This window comes from Myiozetetes cayanensis, unplaced genomic scaffold (genome assembly GCF_022539395.1).
Source record: "Myiozetetes cayanensis isolate MyiCay16 unplaced genomic scaffold, myiCay2020 scf12, whole genome shotgun sequence".
NCBI lineage: Eukaryota > Metazoa > Chordata > Aves > Passeriformes > Tyrannidae > Myiozetetes > Myiozetetes cayanensis.
The window spans coordinates 11611159-11627472 of NW_026086826.1; the positions used below are offsets into that span (position 1 = coordinate 11611159).

General features: G+C 42.4%; 1 protein-coding gene across 13 annotated transcripts in view; it reads right to left on the bottom strand.

Moving 5' to 3' along the window:
* DOCK7 (dedicator of cytokinesis 7) overlaps nt 1-16314 on the bottom strand; it is a 99365-nt gene that overhangs the window by 22500 nt on the left and 60551 nt on the right. For 3 of the 13 annotated variants that reach the window (XM_050307542.1, XM_050307541.1, XM_050307550.1), the window contains exons 23-35: nt 13406-13498; nt 12132-12221; nt 11030-11125; nt 10793-10933; nt 10535-10648; nt 9310-9480; nt 8433-8572; nt 4771-4940; nt 3817-3971; nt 2962-3144; nt 2356-2491; nt 1565-1661; nt 1110-1127 (exon numbers count right to left, since the gene is read on the bottom strand). In XM_050307542.1, coding sequence (XP_050163499.1) covers nt 1110-1127; nt 1565-1661; nt 2356-2491; nt 2962-3144; nt 3817-3971; nt 4771-4940; nt 8433-8572; nt 9310-9480; nt 10535-10648; nt 10793-10933; nt 11030-11125; nt 12132-12221; nt 13406-13498 — 1604 coding nt within the window. The remainder of the gene's footprint in view (nt 1-1109; nt 1128-1564; nt 1662-2355; nt 2492-2961; nt 3145-3816; nt 3972-4770; nt 4941-8432; nt 8573-9309; nt 9481-10534; nt 10649-10792; nt 10934-11029; nt 11126-12131; nt 12222-13405; nt 13499-16314) is intronic. The other 10 variants (XM_050307544.1, XM_050307543.1, XM_050307548.1 and 7 more) reach the window with 7 other exon arrangements.

Here is a 16314-nt window from a genome sequence, read left to right on the forward strand (position 1 = left end):
AATCCCAGCAGGAGGGTGACCCACGGGAATGACAAAATCCAAGAAAAATACACAACTAAGAGAGTGGCAGCTGATTTGGCTCCTTGACACACACTACATCCTTCCTCTGGAAGCTGGATCACACACCCAGGGTCTCCAGAGCAGAAAGGCTTGGGGCCTGGCCCTACACAGAGTAATACCATCTGCATAAAATTACACCACCTACACAATTCTTGTGAACAGTCTTGTTTATGAGGCTTCACAGGGCCAGGCTCTACCTATGTACACAGGACACGCAGATCCACAGGAGGGGAGCAGGAGAGACCCAGGGCACAGCAAGCAAGGGTTAGAAAGCAGGTCTACAGAGTAATCTAAGCAGCTAATTTTGTGAGGTGAGATACCATCCTTTGACCATCAAGGTATTCCACAACTGTTAAAACACGCAGGTGAGATTCTTCTGGGAAGGAGAGGGCTCAGATCCAGTGTCGGCAGTGAACTGATGAGTTCTGCAGGCCAAATTTTAATCTGGTGTAACTCTGCCCACAGCTCTAGAATTTGTATCTACATCATGTCATCAGAAGGCTGAAACACTCTGGTCATTTGGCTTTCCCAATGCCTCAACAGGACTAGAGCCTTGGACAAAAAGCCACTACTTGACATAACAAGAAATTTCATTTTTGTGGGGCACAAAGCCACTAGAAACTGTGAAGAATTTCTTTCTACTCCACGAAGAGTCAATGTCTTCAAGGATAAAATTTGGCTTGATCTCCGTCCGAGCTCTGAGGACCCCATTCCTCAGTTTCTTCAGAGCTTCACTTGGACCGAGATTGCTTTCCTAGGATTAGGAACAATTCTTGTGCTGGGAGGATGGAGGCTGCAGGTTGCAACTTGAGGAACAGAAAACGTGCACAGCGAAGCTCAACCACAACTCCTGAGCCCTCCAGATTGAACCACACCAAGAGAGGGAATTTTAAAGGAAATGGGTGTAATAAGCAAAAAGAGCTCATTCCAATCAGTTGCACACACACACTGAAAACTTCTGCCAAGCATCACAAACAATGCTGTGATGATTGAGTCTGCAGATGTACAAAATGGCAATTTATAAGAACTGCACACCAATGCTACAGTACCTGGCTGGTTTGTGGCTTCTAAAAGCACAGCACATGTGGAAAAACAATCAAAGTGATGGATTAGGACAGGAAAGGAAAGCGAGCTTTGAGAACTCCAGAATGTTCTTATGGAATAAAGGAAATATGACATGAGATATATATGCTATCTGTGAAAACTGCTAATGGATCTTCCCTCTAAACTACAGCTTAGGGCAGGGTTTTAAGACAGTAATGGATTGTATTAGTCTCTTTAAATCTCATTTTAAAGTCTAAGGAAGCAAGGGACAGTGGAAAAGCAAAGAGTTAGTGGGGCAGTGTTGGACTAAAAGCCATTTGCACAATGCCAGCCCTGTCCAAGCGAGGGCCCAAACCTGCTCACACAAGGGCCAAGTGGCTGCTGGCAGTGACCTTTTGTGGGGAGAGGGCCCCTGTTCTCATAGGCACAAGGCTATTGTAGAAGGTTAAGGCAGAGTTACTTGTCAAGCTTTTCTGTGTTTTGCCGCCAGTGAGTCATATCCTTTCTCCATCTCAAATTCTCTTGACTTCCAAACGCGCTCCCAGAAGGACTTCTCTCTGCAGGGTAACACCAAAAACCACAGCAGTCAGCTAATGCTCATTTTTGTTGCACAAGTAGCAGCTCCAGATTTGTTCACAAGTGGCAGGTTACAGCAAGCTATGACTCCTTAGAGCCCGAGGCTGTGGCACTCACCCACTTAGCCCATGACGACCGGCTTGTGTGTGGCACAGCAGGAGACAAAACTACAGTTCTAATTCTTGTCCTAACCTTTGGGCCACCCTTTGAATTTGAGTGATCAGAAAAATTACTGGTTTTTACAAACAGAAAAAATCAGGAGGTGCTTGTTACCCCAACTCCTGACTATTTCAAGTCTCCCTAAGTTAGCAGAAATATCTAGAAATTTTCAGAATCAACGGAAGATCAGGTAGTTTGTTTTCCACTCTGATCCTTGCACAGGACATACCAGAAGGTGGCTCTGGAAGATGCTACGCTGGAAGAAGTTTGGGCAAGAACGTCCCATAAATGTGATCTCATGTACACAAAAGCAGTCAAGTAACAATTAAATTGCTTGTAACTTCGGAAAAACGTAGAGATTTTGCAGACCCACTGAAGGATGCTGCAAACTGCAAACAGTTTTTCTAGGGGCCTTGCTGTCTCTATCCCACACCACAGATGGGTGCAAGTAATTGTTGGGGGTGGGAGTAGCAGTTTTTGGGAAAGGGGGATGGCATAGAGGACTTCTTTACTCACCTAGCTGTCCTCTGCTTCTTCGGACCATCTCCTGCCTTGCCCCTATGCTTCCCAAAATAGCTTCTTCAAGTTTGGCTCTCATGTCTTTCGACTTCTTAAACGTCAGACTGTTCATTCTTTCAAACACTTTCTTGCCCTGCAAGTTTCAAACAAGACCATGAAGGAAGATTCTTTCAATTTGGGATATTTTCTAAGAATTAACAACTCAAAATATCTTTTCTGTCTAAAGACATGCAGCAAGAAAGGAAAACAGGTTTAGCTGGTAGATAGATAAACTACCCAGAGTCCAGCACTGCTACAGAAAACTCTCTTTGCAAAGTGACCAAGAGCTATGCCCCTTCCCTGCAGCAACTTCCCAGATGAGTGTCAAGCAGCACAAACTGCTTTAGAAGTGAAACAAGGCACAGACTCTCACATGGATAAGAAGTAAACATGGAAAAAGGCTCGAGGTTGCACAGAGACGTGCCCAGCCTTGGGATTCCACGTCCAGGAAATACTTTGGGGAGAGCAGGAAATGCCTTTCTGCAGTCGTGTAAAGGGTGGGAGTGTAAAGGTCTTGGGCAGGCCCCAGAAGGACCTTCAGAGGTTCCAACAATGCAGCAGTACCTTGTATTCAAAGCAGGACACGCAGAGATAGAGCAGGTCCAGCAGGCGGTTGAGCTGCAGCACTGACAGGTCTGTGAACCACTTCTGCAGGACACTTTCATCCGCGTTCTTGAGCACCCACAGCAGGCAGATCAGGAGGCTGCGGCTGGACTCCGTCGAGAAGGTGGAGTGCTGCCTGCCACTCTACAGCACACAGGTCAGGACAGTGGATTTCACACCCAAACACTTCAACCATCACCTTATATGAATGAGTTTCTTCCCTCAAGATGCCCTTAATAACCTCCTGCAGGTTAAGAGTTAAGCTGCGGGGCTCCATTCATTATCTCATGCATCTGCCAGTGTCTCTCTTTGAGTGCACCTAAATCCCACGAAAATAGGATCCTGATACCCGAGTAAAGGGAGGAGGAGGGAAAAATGGAAGGGCCTGCCTGCTACCAGCATCAAGATTCCCTCCTTGTGCAGAGAACAGCGAAAATGGCCCATTTGTGTTTTCAGTCATGCAGAATTTAGATGTGGTAGAAGTCTGTGCTTAGGACTTAAAGCTCATAATGACCACTGCACTTCACAGAGCTTTTATCAGACTTTTTCAGAACAAGACAATCTTTATCAGAGAAGAAAATTCTCCCATTTTCTGAAGTTTGTTGATTTTGATTCCTGCTTGGCATTTTCTTATACCCCCTCTGAGACAGACACGGCAGCATGCAAACATGCTTTGTTCCTCATCTCTCACCCTCTGCCTCCCCGTGTAACACCCAGCTGCAAACTGATACGCGTCCCTACAGAACATGTACACGTAAATATTTGTTTTTTGACACAGATTTGCGGGTCAAGGAATAGGTAGAGATGGATTTGTACCGATGAGGGGAGTAGGAAACTGCTGGGCCGGGTGAGCTGGGGGACGGATGTCCCTGCGATGGCCATGGCCACTGTCTGGCTGATCATGCTGCCACCCTCGCTTTCATAATCGTCCACTGCGACACAGCTTGGCCTCCCCCGCTGGTTGTGACTCTCTGCAGAGAAAAATGGGCCTTCAGTCAACACCCAGATCCAAAGTTTCTTCCCCCAGCCTCCCTCCTCAGCGCTGGTCTCATTGAACTGGAAATGCAAACTGAAAATCATCCCACTCAAGGGGCCCTGCAATAAACAGGACTATTATCTGAGGGCATGGAAGCAAAGAAAACCCTACACAACCTCGGTATCTAGAACCCTTCTGAAAACACACCTTTTGTCCCTTTCAGTACTTCACCCCAAATCCTTTCCTGCAGCTTGGTTGTGTCATTAAGCCCAAAGGATGTAGAGGACAACTCCAAATTCCAAACCATTCCAGACTGGACTCCCTGCCCTGATTTGAAATAACCCACCTCTGCTGCTCCTCAGGACACTTTGCAAAGCAAACCTGAGACAAACTGCTGGTAAAACACACGCTAAGAGGAAGAAGAGGAACTCTGCTTATCCTTTGGAATTGTTATGAGAATTGGACAGTACATAGGATGACTTTTTAAGCAGGTCAGAGACATGGAGGGAGGCTTGCTATAAGTATACAGTAACCAGCCAGGTATAAACCAAAATGCATTGCTGGCTTTTCTCTTCACACAAACAGGTGGGCAAACACAACTTTCGAATGTTAACAGTCACTGAAGACACATTTTGTAAGTGCATTTTAGGAAATGGATGTGAAAACATGTCAAAGTGAGAATTCAGAAGCAATCTCATCAAACAGTAAAGGAGTTTGTAGTTCAATTTTAGAACCCAAACACTCAAGCCTTGTGAGCAGATGAACAGATACTCAAAGCAAAGGATGTAAAATACCTGTAAAGTCATAGAGCTGAGGCACTGTTTCCATGATCACTCCAATCAGAGGTAGATACAGCATTGCCACCCGGGCCTTTACCTGCGGGTCAGCGTACCGGGGATCCGAGTCGTGACTGGACAGTAAATTGTGTACCATATTGATGACTTTCTTATGCAATCCAAATAAACTGTTAAAAGAGAGTTGGGTCATGCAGATTAGTTATTATCTTCAAAGTAAACTGTATTTCGTAACTAAGGGGCTTCAAAAAGGAAAAAACCCTGGTTTTTATTTTTAACTTCACGTGAACTGCCGTTACATGTGTTTTTTGATCTCCCCCATATTTTACAAATGTCTGTCTGGCTTTTCACTGTGCCATATAAAATAGTAAAAATATCTTGTGGAATGCACACCCAATATAATGTGAACACTCCCATATTTTTCATAAAAAACCAAAGCCCCAGCTACTGCTATGCTGAAGCATCGAGCCTACTAAAGGCCATTAGGAGAACTTATGGAATATAAAAAACAGGGAGAGAGACTTGAGAGGACAGTGGGTTTAGTAAAACTATTTGTTGTGGGGTTTAGTTTCTATTTAACACCATTTACAGAAAGACAAATCCTCCTAAGTCAGAACATTGCTTTAATCAAATGATCAGGAAGTTTCTGCTTCAGCTTCCCAACCCCCCATGCAATCATTGAACCAAAAACAGTAGGCTACAGATTCATAATTCTGAACAAAAAGTGGTGAAGAAAAGGAAAGGTAGAAGGAAAACCAGCAAAAAATGGCCTTTCTCGTTATTCAGATGCAAACACTGACAGGGCTCAAGCACCAGACCCTTCTGCAGGTGGTGTGTGACCCTGCTCGGTGCTTGTGGCTTCAAAACACAAAAACTCCCCTGAATCTCTCAAGGACTCGCTCTGCTCCTTTCAATCCCCTCAGCCACCACACAGAGCAAAACTCTCCCAGAGCAAACAGCAAGTTATCTCTACAGCTATTTGCTTCTGTAGGCAAACCAGGCCAAGAAGACACTTTACCCCATGCATGAAGCAGCCAAGGAAGCTCGAACATTAGGCATTAGCAAAACATAAACTGCAGTGTTCAGACCTGACGTATTAAAACAAGTGCTGAATTTCAGGCAGTATCCACTTTACCTGAAAAGTAGAGTTGAGTTCTGGTTAAAAAAAAGAGGCTTTGACTGGATTATCGTGGGTTTAAAGTGATTCCAAGACACCAGTAAAATCTGGGAGGACATGAGCTATTGGAGCTGCACTTCTTCCCTTTTAATCAAGCTATAATGAGATCCTACAACCAGTTGTTTGTGTAATTAGTGAGACCCTTAACAACTAGGAAGGAAATGCTTATTTAAGTGACTGGTTCCTTGAGATTAATGATAAAGAAAAGTCTTTGTATTATTTTGAAGGAGTGGCATTTAAGTTATGTTCCTAAAAATTAAAGGGAAACTATCCTGCAGGCCATGGAACTGCAGAAAGGGAAAACACATCCAAGCAACTCAGCATAATTCAAGCCTAGGGATACCTGGATTTCTCTCTCACTTTTCCATAACGAGCAGGCACCATGGCAGATCGATCCATAGTGGAGAGGAGGAAATCCAGACCACTAATCTTCCTGGCTGATAACGCAATGAATTGATCTTGCTACCCTCCCACCACCCCCTCTCTTATCTTAGCTCTGGCCTGAATTCCTGTTAACACCCACACACACCTGGAAAACTGACTTAGTCACGGAGGGCTGAATTCTGGTTTTCTCACTTCTGGAACATCAGCCAAGATGGGCAATGTGTGTCAATACCAAAGGACCACTGCAGTATTTGCAGAGTCAACCTGTTCAGGGCCCAGTTGCTTGGACTCACTCTCTGTACCTGTCCCAATCCACAGATTCCTTCACCTACATGTTCTGTTTGTCCTGTTTTTCAGATCAAATATGCTCTGGAGGACTGTATTGTACCCTATCACTGCACAGCCCCCCACACAGACGGATCCATCCAACACACACCTTCAGGGACCAGGGTACTGACATCTCTTCTGTCCAACTCAATCCAAAGAGTTCTTATAAAATGAGTTAAAACTTAATATATCTTGTTAATGGAGCGAAAAGAGCAAAAACTGAACACATTTAAGGCTCTGGATCACCTATCAAGACCCAAGGCAGATCTCTAACACAATAAGCCACTACATGGACATCCCTTTCCACTCCTGCTGCAGGATAAGGAACTGTTAGCAATTCTGGGCCTTCTCCAATGGTGGCCAAAACATTTTATGGAAGGCAAGTTTGAATTCTCTGCTGATGATACTGTAGGACTGTTAAAAGTCTTCACAGGCAAGGGAAGAGCAGAGCTGAACAGACTTTGTTTACTTTACATAATAGATCTACGAGGGCAAATGGAGAAAGTTGAAGCTTGAGAAGTCAACAGACTTGAAACTACAAATTACTCTAGAAAACAATAAAAAATAAATGTATTACAGGTATATGTCTCCCCTAAAATTCAGGAGCTTTGATCAAAATGTATATGCAGATGTTATCAGGGGCTTTTCCTGGCTAAATAAGGTTTGAGAGAGGAGTTGTCTCCCCAGTGGACACCAGCAAGCTCACTTGTGCAACTGGGCAGAAATTACCATCCTGGGTCAGGTTTTAAGTGCTTGATAAGTAGATAGAGAATAGACAGGTAGATGAAAACAAAGTTTGTGAAGACCAAGGGCAAACATGGTCAGAGAAAAACACCTGATTTCTAAGCAGGATGTTCCTTATGTCACAAAAACGATTTCTGCAGACTGTGTATGTGGGTAGAGATTTGCTGCTTTTTCCATTTCAGACCAAACAAATGGGACTGCAGTGTGTTATGTATATATACAGGAAAATATTCTAATTTATGGCATCACTTTCTTCTCCAAGAGGAAACAGAATGAATGTTTAACTCCTGAGACCTCTTGGTAAAGGGGCAGAATTAACCATGAATCATCAGCATTTGTCGACTCGGCTGATATTTCTGAGTCCACCTTGAGAAAAATGCCTGTGAGAGAACTTAGGGCTGTGGAAGCAATCAATAATTTCCATTGCAACCCATTTTAAAGAGGCAAGGCAGAATACAGCCCTAAATAACACAGGAACAGACTGGATGTCAGGACTACAGGCTATGGGCTACTTCAGAAAATTATTTGCTGCACAAGCCAGGCAAGTCACCGACAAACTCTGCATGCTTGACTTTATTTGTCTATTTATGTAACCCACAGGGGCCTCATCAATGCATAATTTATGGTTAAAAAGAGCTGGCAGAACCACAGGCAAAATATATTGTAACATTTAAAACCACCAGCAACAGAGGCTTCCTAAATGCTGAAAACTATTTTCTTGTTACAGTTGAGAAAAGCTATTTTCCTTTTAGAGCTCCAGCAGTGCCCTGGTGGCAGCTGGGGGCTCCAGTAGGAACCTTTTTCCCTTCTCAGCTGGAAAAATGTGACTGAAATCATGTTTACAGACTCGGGGATAAGTAAGCAAGAAACATGAGAGGCAAGGAGAAAGATGAAGATCCTTTAAGAACTGTTTTCTTAACAGAGCTTGCAAATTTAAATAAATTCTGGCTATGCTAGTACTTCCTTTGAACCCACCATTTACTTGGAATGAGAGAAAAGTCTTTGGAAAAAAACAATTGTAAAGATTTACCCTTCTGCATCAGGATCTAAAATGACAGCCAGTTCTGTCAGCACGAGCCCGGCCAAGTAATGCTGCTGGCGGAAAGGCACAGACAGTTCAAACATATTTGCAATCTTCTGGTCTTGGACATTTGTGGAGAACCCAGAACTCTGAAAAATTCAAATTTCAGAATTGCATCATGAACACAGAATCAAAACTTATGGAATTAGAAGCAGTTTTCAGAATCAAAGACAGTCTCATGTAAACTACCTTTTCCCTTTTTTGTTTGGATCCTGGCTCATCGACTTCCATTATATCCCAGCTCATTAACCCTTCTATTAATTCAGTTTGTTGTTATTGCTTTCCTCCCAGAGCAGGCCCTTAGGAAAGTTAAGCCAAGTAACCTTTAAAAGTGGATTAGTTAAACTTTTAACTCAGGGATGCTCTTATTCAGGCTGAAGAAGGTTTTAATTTGATTTAGTTTCCGTGATTTTGCAACTAATTAATCCACTTAAATGACACACTAATTCAAATTATTTTTCCTGAGCAGGCCAGTACCAAGCTACAGTAAGCTCAGAAGACCCTTGTGTTGTCAGAAAAGGGTAACACTGGACAAAGCATTTTCTTTAAAGTCTCATTTATGTTTGTCTAATATAAGAGAGGACAAGGTCCCTAAGGACAGTGTATGGTCACTACTAGGACAAGGATATGGGCAATCTTTTTTCAATAATAGAATCTCAAAAGAAATCAAAACCTATGTGGCAGAAAAAACTAATTTCTAGATAAACACCTCCAAAAATATGAGCAAGAGGGGCTGAAAATACAGGTGACAAAACTGCCTCATATGATTTAAGTCTCAGCACCAAGCACAGCCTGTATTCCCACAAAGATCCTGGTCCCAGAGTACCTGAGAAGTCGCTGAAGACACAGATGGTGATGGGGATGCAGGTGGTGTGAGCAAGCTGCAGGGTAAATTCAAGGTGACATAGTGCTCATGGCTGCAAATGATGCGAAGGAAGTCCAGCTTCAAAGATGCCAGGTTACTGGGATTTGTTAGGGAATACAGCTTTGAAGACACCTGGAAAGTTTAGCCCATAACACTGCAGTTAGCACCAAACCAGAGTATAAATGAAAAGTGAGCCCCTGTTCCACTGTTGGTCCCCAAAAACGCTTCCAAAGCAAGAAATTAGAGCTTGGTATCATTAAATGGTCACATCCACATCACTTCTTTGTGCTACAGATTAAATTTCAATGACATATACCTTGGTTCACTGTATATAACAGTCATATTTATATAAGCAAATTAAGAACTATGTATCTCACATCTTGGGGAGTTCCAACTAGATGATCTTTAGGGTCCCTTCTAACCCAAACCACTCTGTGTTTCTGTGATACCCACATCCTATTATTTCAGCAGGTACTTGTGAGAAGCAGGACCACAGGGTGATGCATTAAAAGGTCAAAGATGCAGGTTGGCTGATAAACTATATAGTATATATATATATTTGTATATATAGTAGGCAACAAGCTCAAATGCTATTGCTGTTCTTGCCCTTGACATAAATATTTTAGACTGCAGCAAAAATTAGTTCAAGTTTAGTCCCACTGATACCTCATTGCCTCCTCTGTACCCTGTGTCAGCACAGATGTTTGTAGTCAAACAAAATTTTGTGGTTCAGGGTGATTTTCCCCGTCACACTGCAAATAAAGAGCCCACCTTGTGTGGGAGGAGACCTTGCATCTCCCAAAGGGTGGGAGTTTGGTGATCAATATGATCATACAGGGTCACTGTGTCCTTAAAAGACCTGCTGACAAACCACAACACTCTGAGCTCCCTCCCAAAACCTCCCACTAATTTTTGATTCAATTACCATGAACGTGGTGAGCAGAGGGAATAATTCTTCTTTCCTGCTGCATGTCCATTCACTCAAGGGAGTGACTCCTAATTCACATTTAAGAGTGTAATCAGAGAGGCATAAACCCTAAATCACCTCTGAGAATGCCCTGCTTGCTCTAAAAAGACCTGAATAGCAGAATTCTGTGTCCATATTTTACTGGCTGTCCAAAGAAAGTTAAGAGTAACAGGCTATGCTATGGTTCACAGTTAAGTCATAATGTTTGTCTGCATTTACCTGTTTGCAGCAGGTCTTGATAAGAGAAAAAACAAATCCTCTGTCCATGATAGACAGCAGGTCATTGAGGAAAAATGCAAGACTGGTGTTGAGCCGTTCGACCATTTCTGTGTCCTAGAGAGAAGGAGAAAAATGGGAAGGAAAATGAAGAACCCTGTGTGTTTTCAAACCATTCCTGGTCTAGGCACCACCAAACAACACGCGGGAGGGCTGGTGCCTGAGCCCTGAGCCGGGCTCAGTTTAATTGCTTGCCGTTACCTTCTGAAAGCGAGAGACTATATCACCAGAAATTGTGCTGACCAGGGCAGTTACATCATCCATGAAACGCTCGGGGAAACGATTCTTCCTCGGCGCATCCAGTTTGTCAGCAAAATACAAATGATGCACCATGCTCTTCACCTACAGGAATATAAATTACAGCAGAGCCAGTTGGTTGCCACTTCTGTTTGAAATTAGGAGCTGTGAGGCACGAGGAGGGGTTTGCAGTTTGCTCACCATCAGCTCGAAGAAGAACCAGGCCTGCTGCAGGGCTGCCTCCCGCACGCTCCCGCTGCACACAACCCACTGTAGGGCCAATTCCTCGTGGAAAAGCTACACAGATTCAAACCCAGAGTTAGCCTGAGCCTCCAGAGCAGCTCCCAACACAGTCCACATGAGAAATGTCAGCACGGTCCATGGGGAGTATGGCAAACAATGAGTTAAGCAAACTAAATAACTGGAACATGACAGCAGTGGTGGCACCCGTTAAAGAAATCCCCAGCTAACGATGAGGGATGAGGTTATGACATGTGATGTGAGAAACGTTTCACAGAGTCTCGCTCCAGAATTGAATTTCAAGTGTCAAACGAATTTTCCACCCACCCCCAAAAAATAATAATTAAATAAAAAAAAGTTTGGTGCTCAAATTAGTTTAGTTTAAAAAGTCTACCTTTCTGCCTGGTCTGATTTTCGCAGGAAAAAGGAGTAAAAAGTGGACATATAAAGCGATTTGTACAAAGATGTAGATTTACTGTGAGAAAGGACTTGAAAAAGAAAGAAATATGGGGCTCAAACAGCTTTTTGATTTCTTTTCTCTGGACAACCAACCCACAGACTGGACAGTGGCAGTGGCCACATTCTCATTCCACAAAAACTCAGGCATTTTGCCTTTCTGACATTGTTTTAGAAGGATCTCATCTCCTCGAAGGGAGTTCACTTTCAAAGTGACTCCCATTCCCTTTCTGGTCCCTTTGGATTCACACCTGAATAATGGAGCTCAGCACACACCCCTAACTCTGGCCATCCAGTACATTATCATTTTGCACACAAAATGCATCATTTACATGTCTAGACACTGTATTTTTTGAAAGCCAGTAATAAACTGGCTCCAAACACTACGGACATTAAATCAGACAAGCTACTCCTGATCATTTAATTCTTCCCAACTCAATTCCAAATAATCACTACAGCCTGGATATTCAGAGGTGTTAAGCACCAGCAGTTCCTAATGACCTCGGGAAAAAAATCGGGCTGTAAATAAAAGAATAGATTGCATCATGTTTTCAGAATTACTTGACCTCCCTGCCCCACAATATCAATTGTCTTCACTGAAATCTACCTTTTTAGTTGGTAATCGTCCTGTTAATGTTTGTAAGAAACTTGACGTCTCAGTGTGCGAAGACATACGATTACAACTTCGATCCGTAGCCTACGGAGTGGAGATGAATGAATGATGACAGGACATTAAAGTTTGCCGTGGATGGGTTTTGCAGCTCAAGGACAAGGCACAAAAAAAACACTGTTCCAACTGTAGGCTTTTAATGCCTTTACACCTTTTTAAGCATTCTCAAACTCTTATTCATTTACAGGTTGGACTTAAACAAAATGACAGTCTGTTTTTCAGGTTATTTAAACAACTGCATGTTCTTATGCACAAAGACAATGCTGCAAAGCATGAAACTTTTTCATCATTGTAGTTTATCAACATGCATCAGGAAGGTAATACCTGGAATTTCAGCCCATACCTCTCAATCTACCAGAGGCCAAGAGCAGGGGGATTTACCCCTCAGCAATGCTGCTGCTGGCCCAGGAGAAGAGAAAATTACCGAAGTTGTGTTCCTGATGGCAATAATGTGCAGTAAGAGCAAGTGAACTCAAACTAAATATTTTGGGAAGGCTGATAAACTGGAAAGGAGGTACAGTTGAGAGGTACGTTCAAGGCAACCATGCAGTGGAGAGCAGCAGGCAACGGGGGCTAAATCAACTTTTTCTGACTGAAGCTGTTGTGAAGTTTTCATACTTTGCAACACAGAACAGATACAGTTGGCCCTAGCAAGTCACCGGCTCCAGAAGCTCAAATTTACATGTTTTAAGAGAGAATTTGACATGTGATAATCAATTTTGGTTCACAATATTCCACTCAAACAGTCATGAAGGATTACTGGACGATGAGCACTAAATGACTGATGAAAATGGCAAGATGGTTCACGACATCAAAAGAAATGGCAAACATGGACAAAACTATGAAGCTGTGATTAATGTTCCCACTTAGAAATGTGCTCCACCTGAAGCTGAAACTAGTGTGAGAGAGAGAAAAGAAAACAAAAGCAGTCACAGCATTTACATTTCACAGACCAGCAACCACTGAAATGAAAGAAGGGGACACGTTCACGCGATCGGAGGTTTTTCATGCAGTGTGGTGGGGTGGTGGGAGAGAAGATGCTAATTTATAAAATCAAAGTCAAAAGTTTTCAAATAAACAATTATTTAAAAAGAACAAAAACAAAAAACAAAAACAAACCACCAAAACTGGAATATACACTGAAAGGAAGATATTCTACAGGGAAACATCAGGGAAAACAAAGCCAGAAAAACCTCTACCGAAGACACCACCTGTGTTGACTCTGCACATGGGCTGGGGTTGGATCCCCATGGGGCTGCTTTTGGACCACCAGTGTTTACCCAGGAATTGGAGCGGTCTAAGCCCTGGGCATGTAATAGAAAGCAGTTGGGAAAGGAAAGAAATATTACATGTTGCCATACAGTAGTCAAAGTTTAGTCCTTAAAAGCAATCAAAGTGGGTACACGGCAAACACATCAGCAATTAGAACTGTGAGAGCAGCCTGAATTCTCAGGTGCCTGTCGAGACATCTTAGTCCAGAGGATGATTTTATTTCTCACATACATACAGCACATTAATACTGTCAACAGCTCTGGGCCAATCTGTCCTATCTGTAATGACTGACATTCAAAAACTATCCTGTTCCTGAAAAACCCCACTTTTCCTTTGATCAGTTTAAACACATTCTTATGCAGCCAGCCAAGATTTACAGTGTGACAGAGGAAAATTGATGCTCAGATGTGAAAACCACAAAGGGTGCTCTCTGATGTTTCCAGCACCTTTAGGGTGGCCCACAGTTTATAAACTGTACAACTCTTACAGAAATGCTGAGAAACTTTGAAGAGGCTGATTGTCAACCCTCACAGGGTTTCCTACTCATGGAGTAAAAATCCAGCACTGCTGGCAGAATAACCCCATGGACAGGATTTCACATGGACACTCAGGTATTTCCTCTGGGCACTGTGGCAAAGGAGGAAAAAGCACATACCTTTTTTGCAAACAACCCGCTCTGCCAAACAAAAATATTTGAAACATTTTCCTGCTTTTTAAAAGCTCAACCTAGACTGCACTCCAAATTCTACCCCTGCAATGGATCATGTGGGCAAAATTACTTAAATTTGTGTTGTCACCAAGGCTGCTCCAAAGTCAGAAACACTCAGAGGGATGCAGTAGGCATTCTTGGGTCCGAGGAACCAGCTCTGACAGAGACAATTCCCTATTAATTACACACATTGATTTTTGACAACCCTCAGCTGAGCAAGACCTTTCATCCTAATTTCTGTGCCAACTTAAAGCTTTTCCCCAATACAGGAAGCAAAGGTGCTGCCCACTTCATCACAGTGATTATCACCAGCTGCAAAGTCCACCCAGCCTAATCTATTTCTCCCAGTAAACTAAAATCCACCTCAAGGTTGAACCCAGTGGGAGAGCTGTAACCTGGGATTCAAACCATTAATCCACTGAGCCATCCTCTAGGCAGAGCTTGGCAATGCTGTAATTTTGCTTAAGATGTCCAATAAAAAAAATACTGAACACATAAGGAGAGTGTTTTAATCTCAATTACTTTTTGGCAGAAATAAATCAAAGCTCTGTGCCCTGCTCAGACCCATAAACATGCTTTATTTTGCTCACAGTGATTTAAAGTTGAAAGGACTTTGCAGAATGCTGAACTAAGCTGATGCTTTGTAAAATCAGGTCTAATTTTGAAAATGCATTTATCCCCTCATATTTCTGCCCTCAGGATTTCTTATCATGTCACTCTGGTTCTGAGGATAGCATTAAACACACACTGTGTTTGCAGAAGCAGAAGTCATTTTGTAAAAATCTGGAAAGGGAAAGACTCTTCCCTCTCTGGAAAATAAAAGACTATGAGAGCTTCTTATTGCTTGGCAGAGTCACTCAAAAGTTCACAAAGCTGCTGTTAAAGTCTGTTCTGTCCCTGGGGTTCAACCTGCAGCTGGATCTGGGCAGGAATGTAACACACGTCTGTGAAAAATCCACTGTCAGAGCAATGAAACTCCACAATGTTTTCTGTTTTTTCCCAGCACATCTCCAACATTTCAGCCATAAAATCTCACCACAGGTCTTCTTAGACACTTCATAGATTTGCTTTAGTACAGAATAAAATTTACATGGCTTCAATTCACAAATGAAGGCAAAACAAGTAACAGACCTAAAACCTCCTCTGCTATGAAAATAAACAGAAATCTATCAAATCTTGTTAAGGGTTTTCAAAATTAAGTAAGAAGTAAGATAAAGGGACACTTCAAGCACATATGCCAAATCTATAAATATCTTACATTAGAATAAAGACTGACACAAGACTGGACTCTGAAGACTTCCCTCAAACAACAAAAAAACACTGTTTGAATAGTTTTAGAGCAGAAAACCTCCTGTGATAGATTCTAATTCGAATGCAGGTTCCTTATTTGAGGATGTGTGCTTAAGGCATTACTTGGAGAAACAACAGGAATTCTTGCACTCTTTTACTCGTTTCAACATCTCAAGAAGTGTCTTATTTTTGTCTATTGGTATTAACAAGCAGAAACAATTATACTCAACCAAAAGTCTGTATGGTCAGACTAAGGTTAATTCTTGATGTTCAGACTACCCTAAAGGAAATATTCCCCTCAACAGTTACCCACAGAACAGGTTTTTCTTTAAAGCCTGGAGTACCTCTCTAAAAAAAAAATCTCTCTTCATTTTGTATTGTGACATTATTCACTAAGCCAGCACACGTTAAACTTCTGATAGCCTGGGTAAATTCCATATGCACACCAGTGCCTATGGCATTTCACAAAAGGTCAGGCTTGTTTAATTAGTAAGATACTGAAGTGGTCTTTAAAATATTTTAAGACTTCTAAGTCCTGACTTTGATATAAGAAACAATCATTTGCCTATCCACAATTCTTCAGCCTCTTATTTGGTCAGCAAATGATCCTATTATTAATTTAAATTTGTTAACCTCTTTGAGAAACTGTTTTTCTTGCTCTTGTAAAACCCAGGACCAGCCAAGTGAAGCTTGCCTGGTCAGACTGATGGCTTTAATAACAAACTTGCCCACTGATCTTCCAAAGGATCCTAACAGCTCTTTGAAAGGGCTCACTCATCCCCTGTGTGGGATGAATGAAGGTTCAGAGGGGGAAATAGACTCATGATGAAGTTATCACAGTTTGAAGAT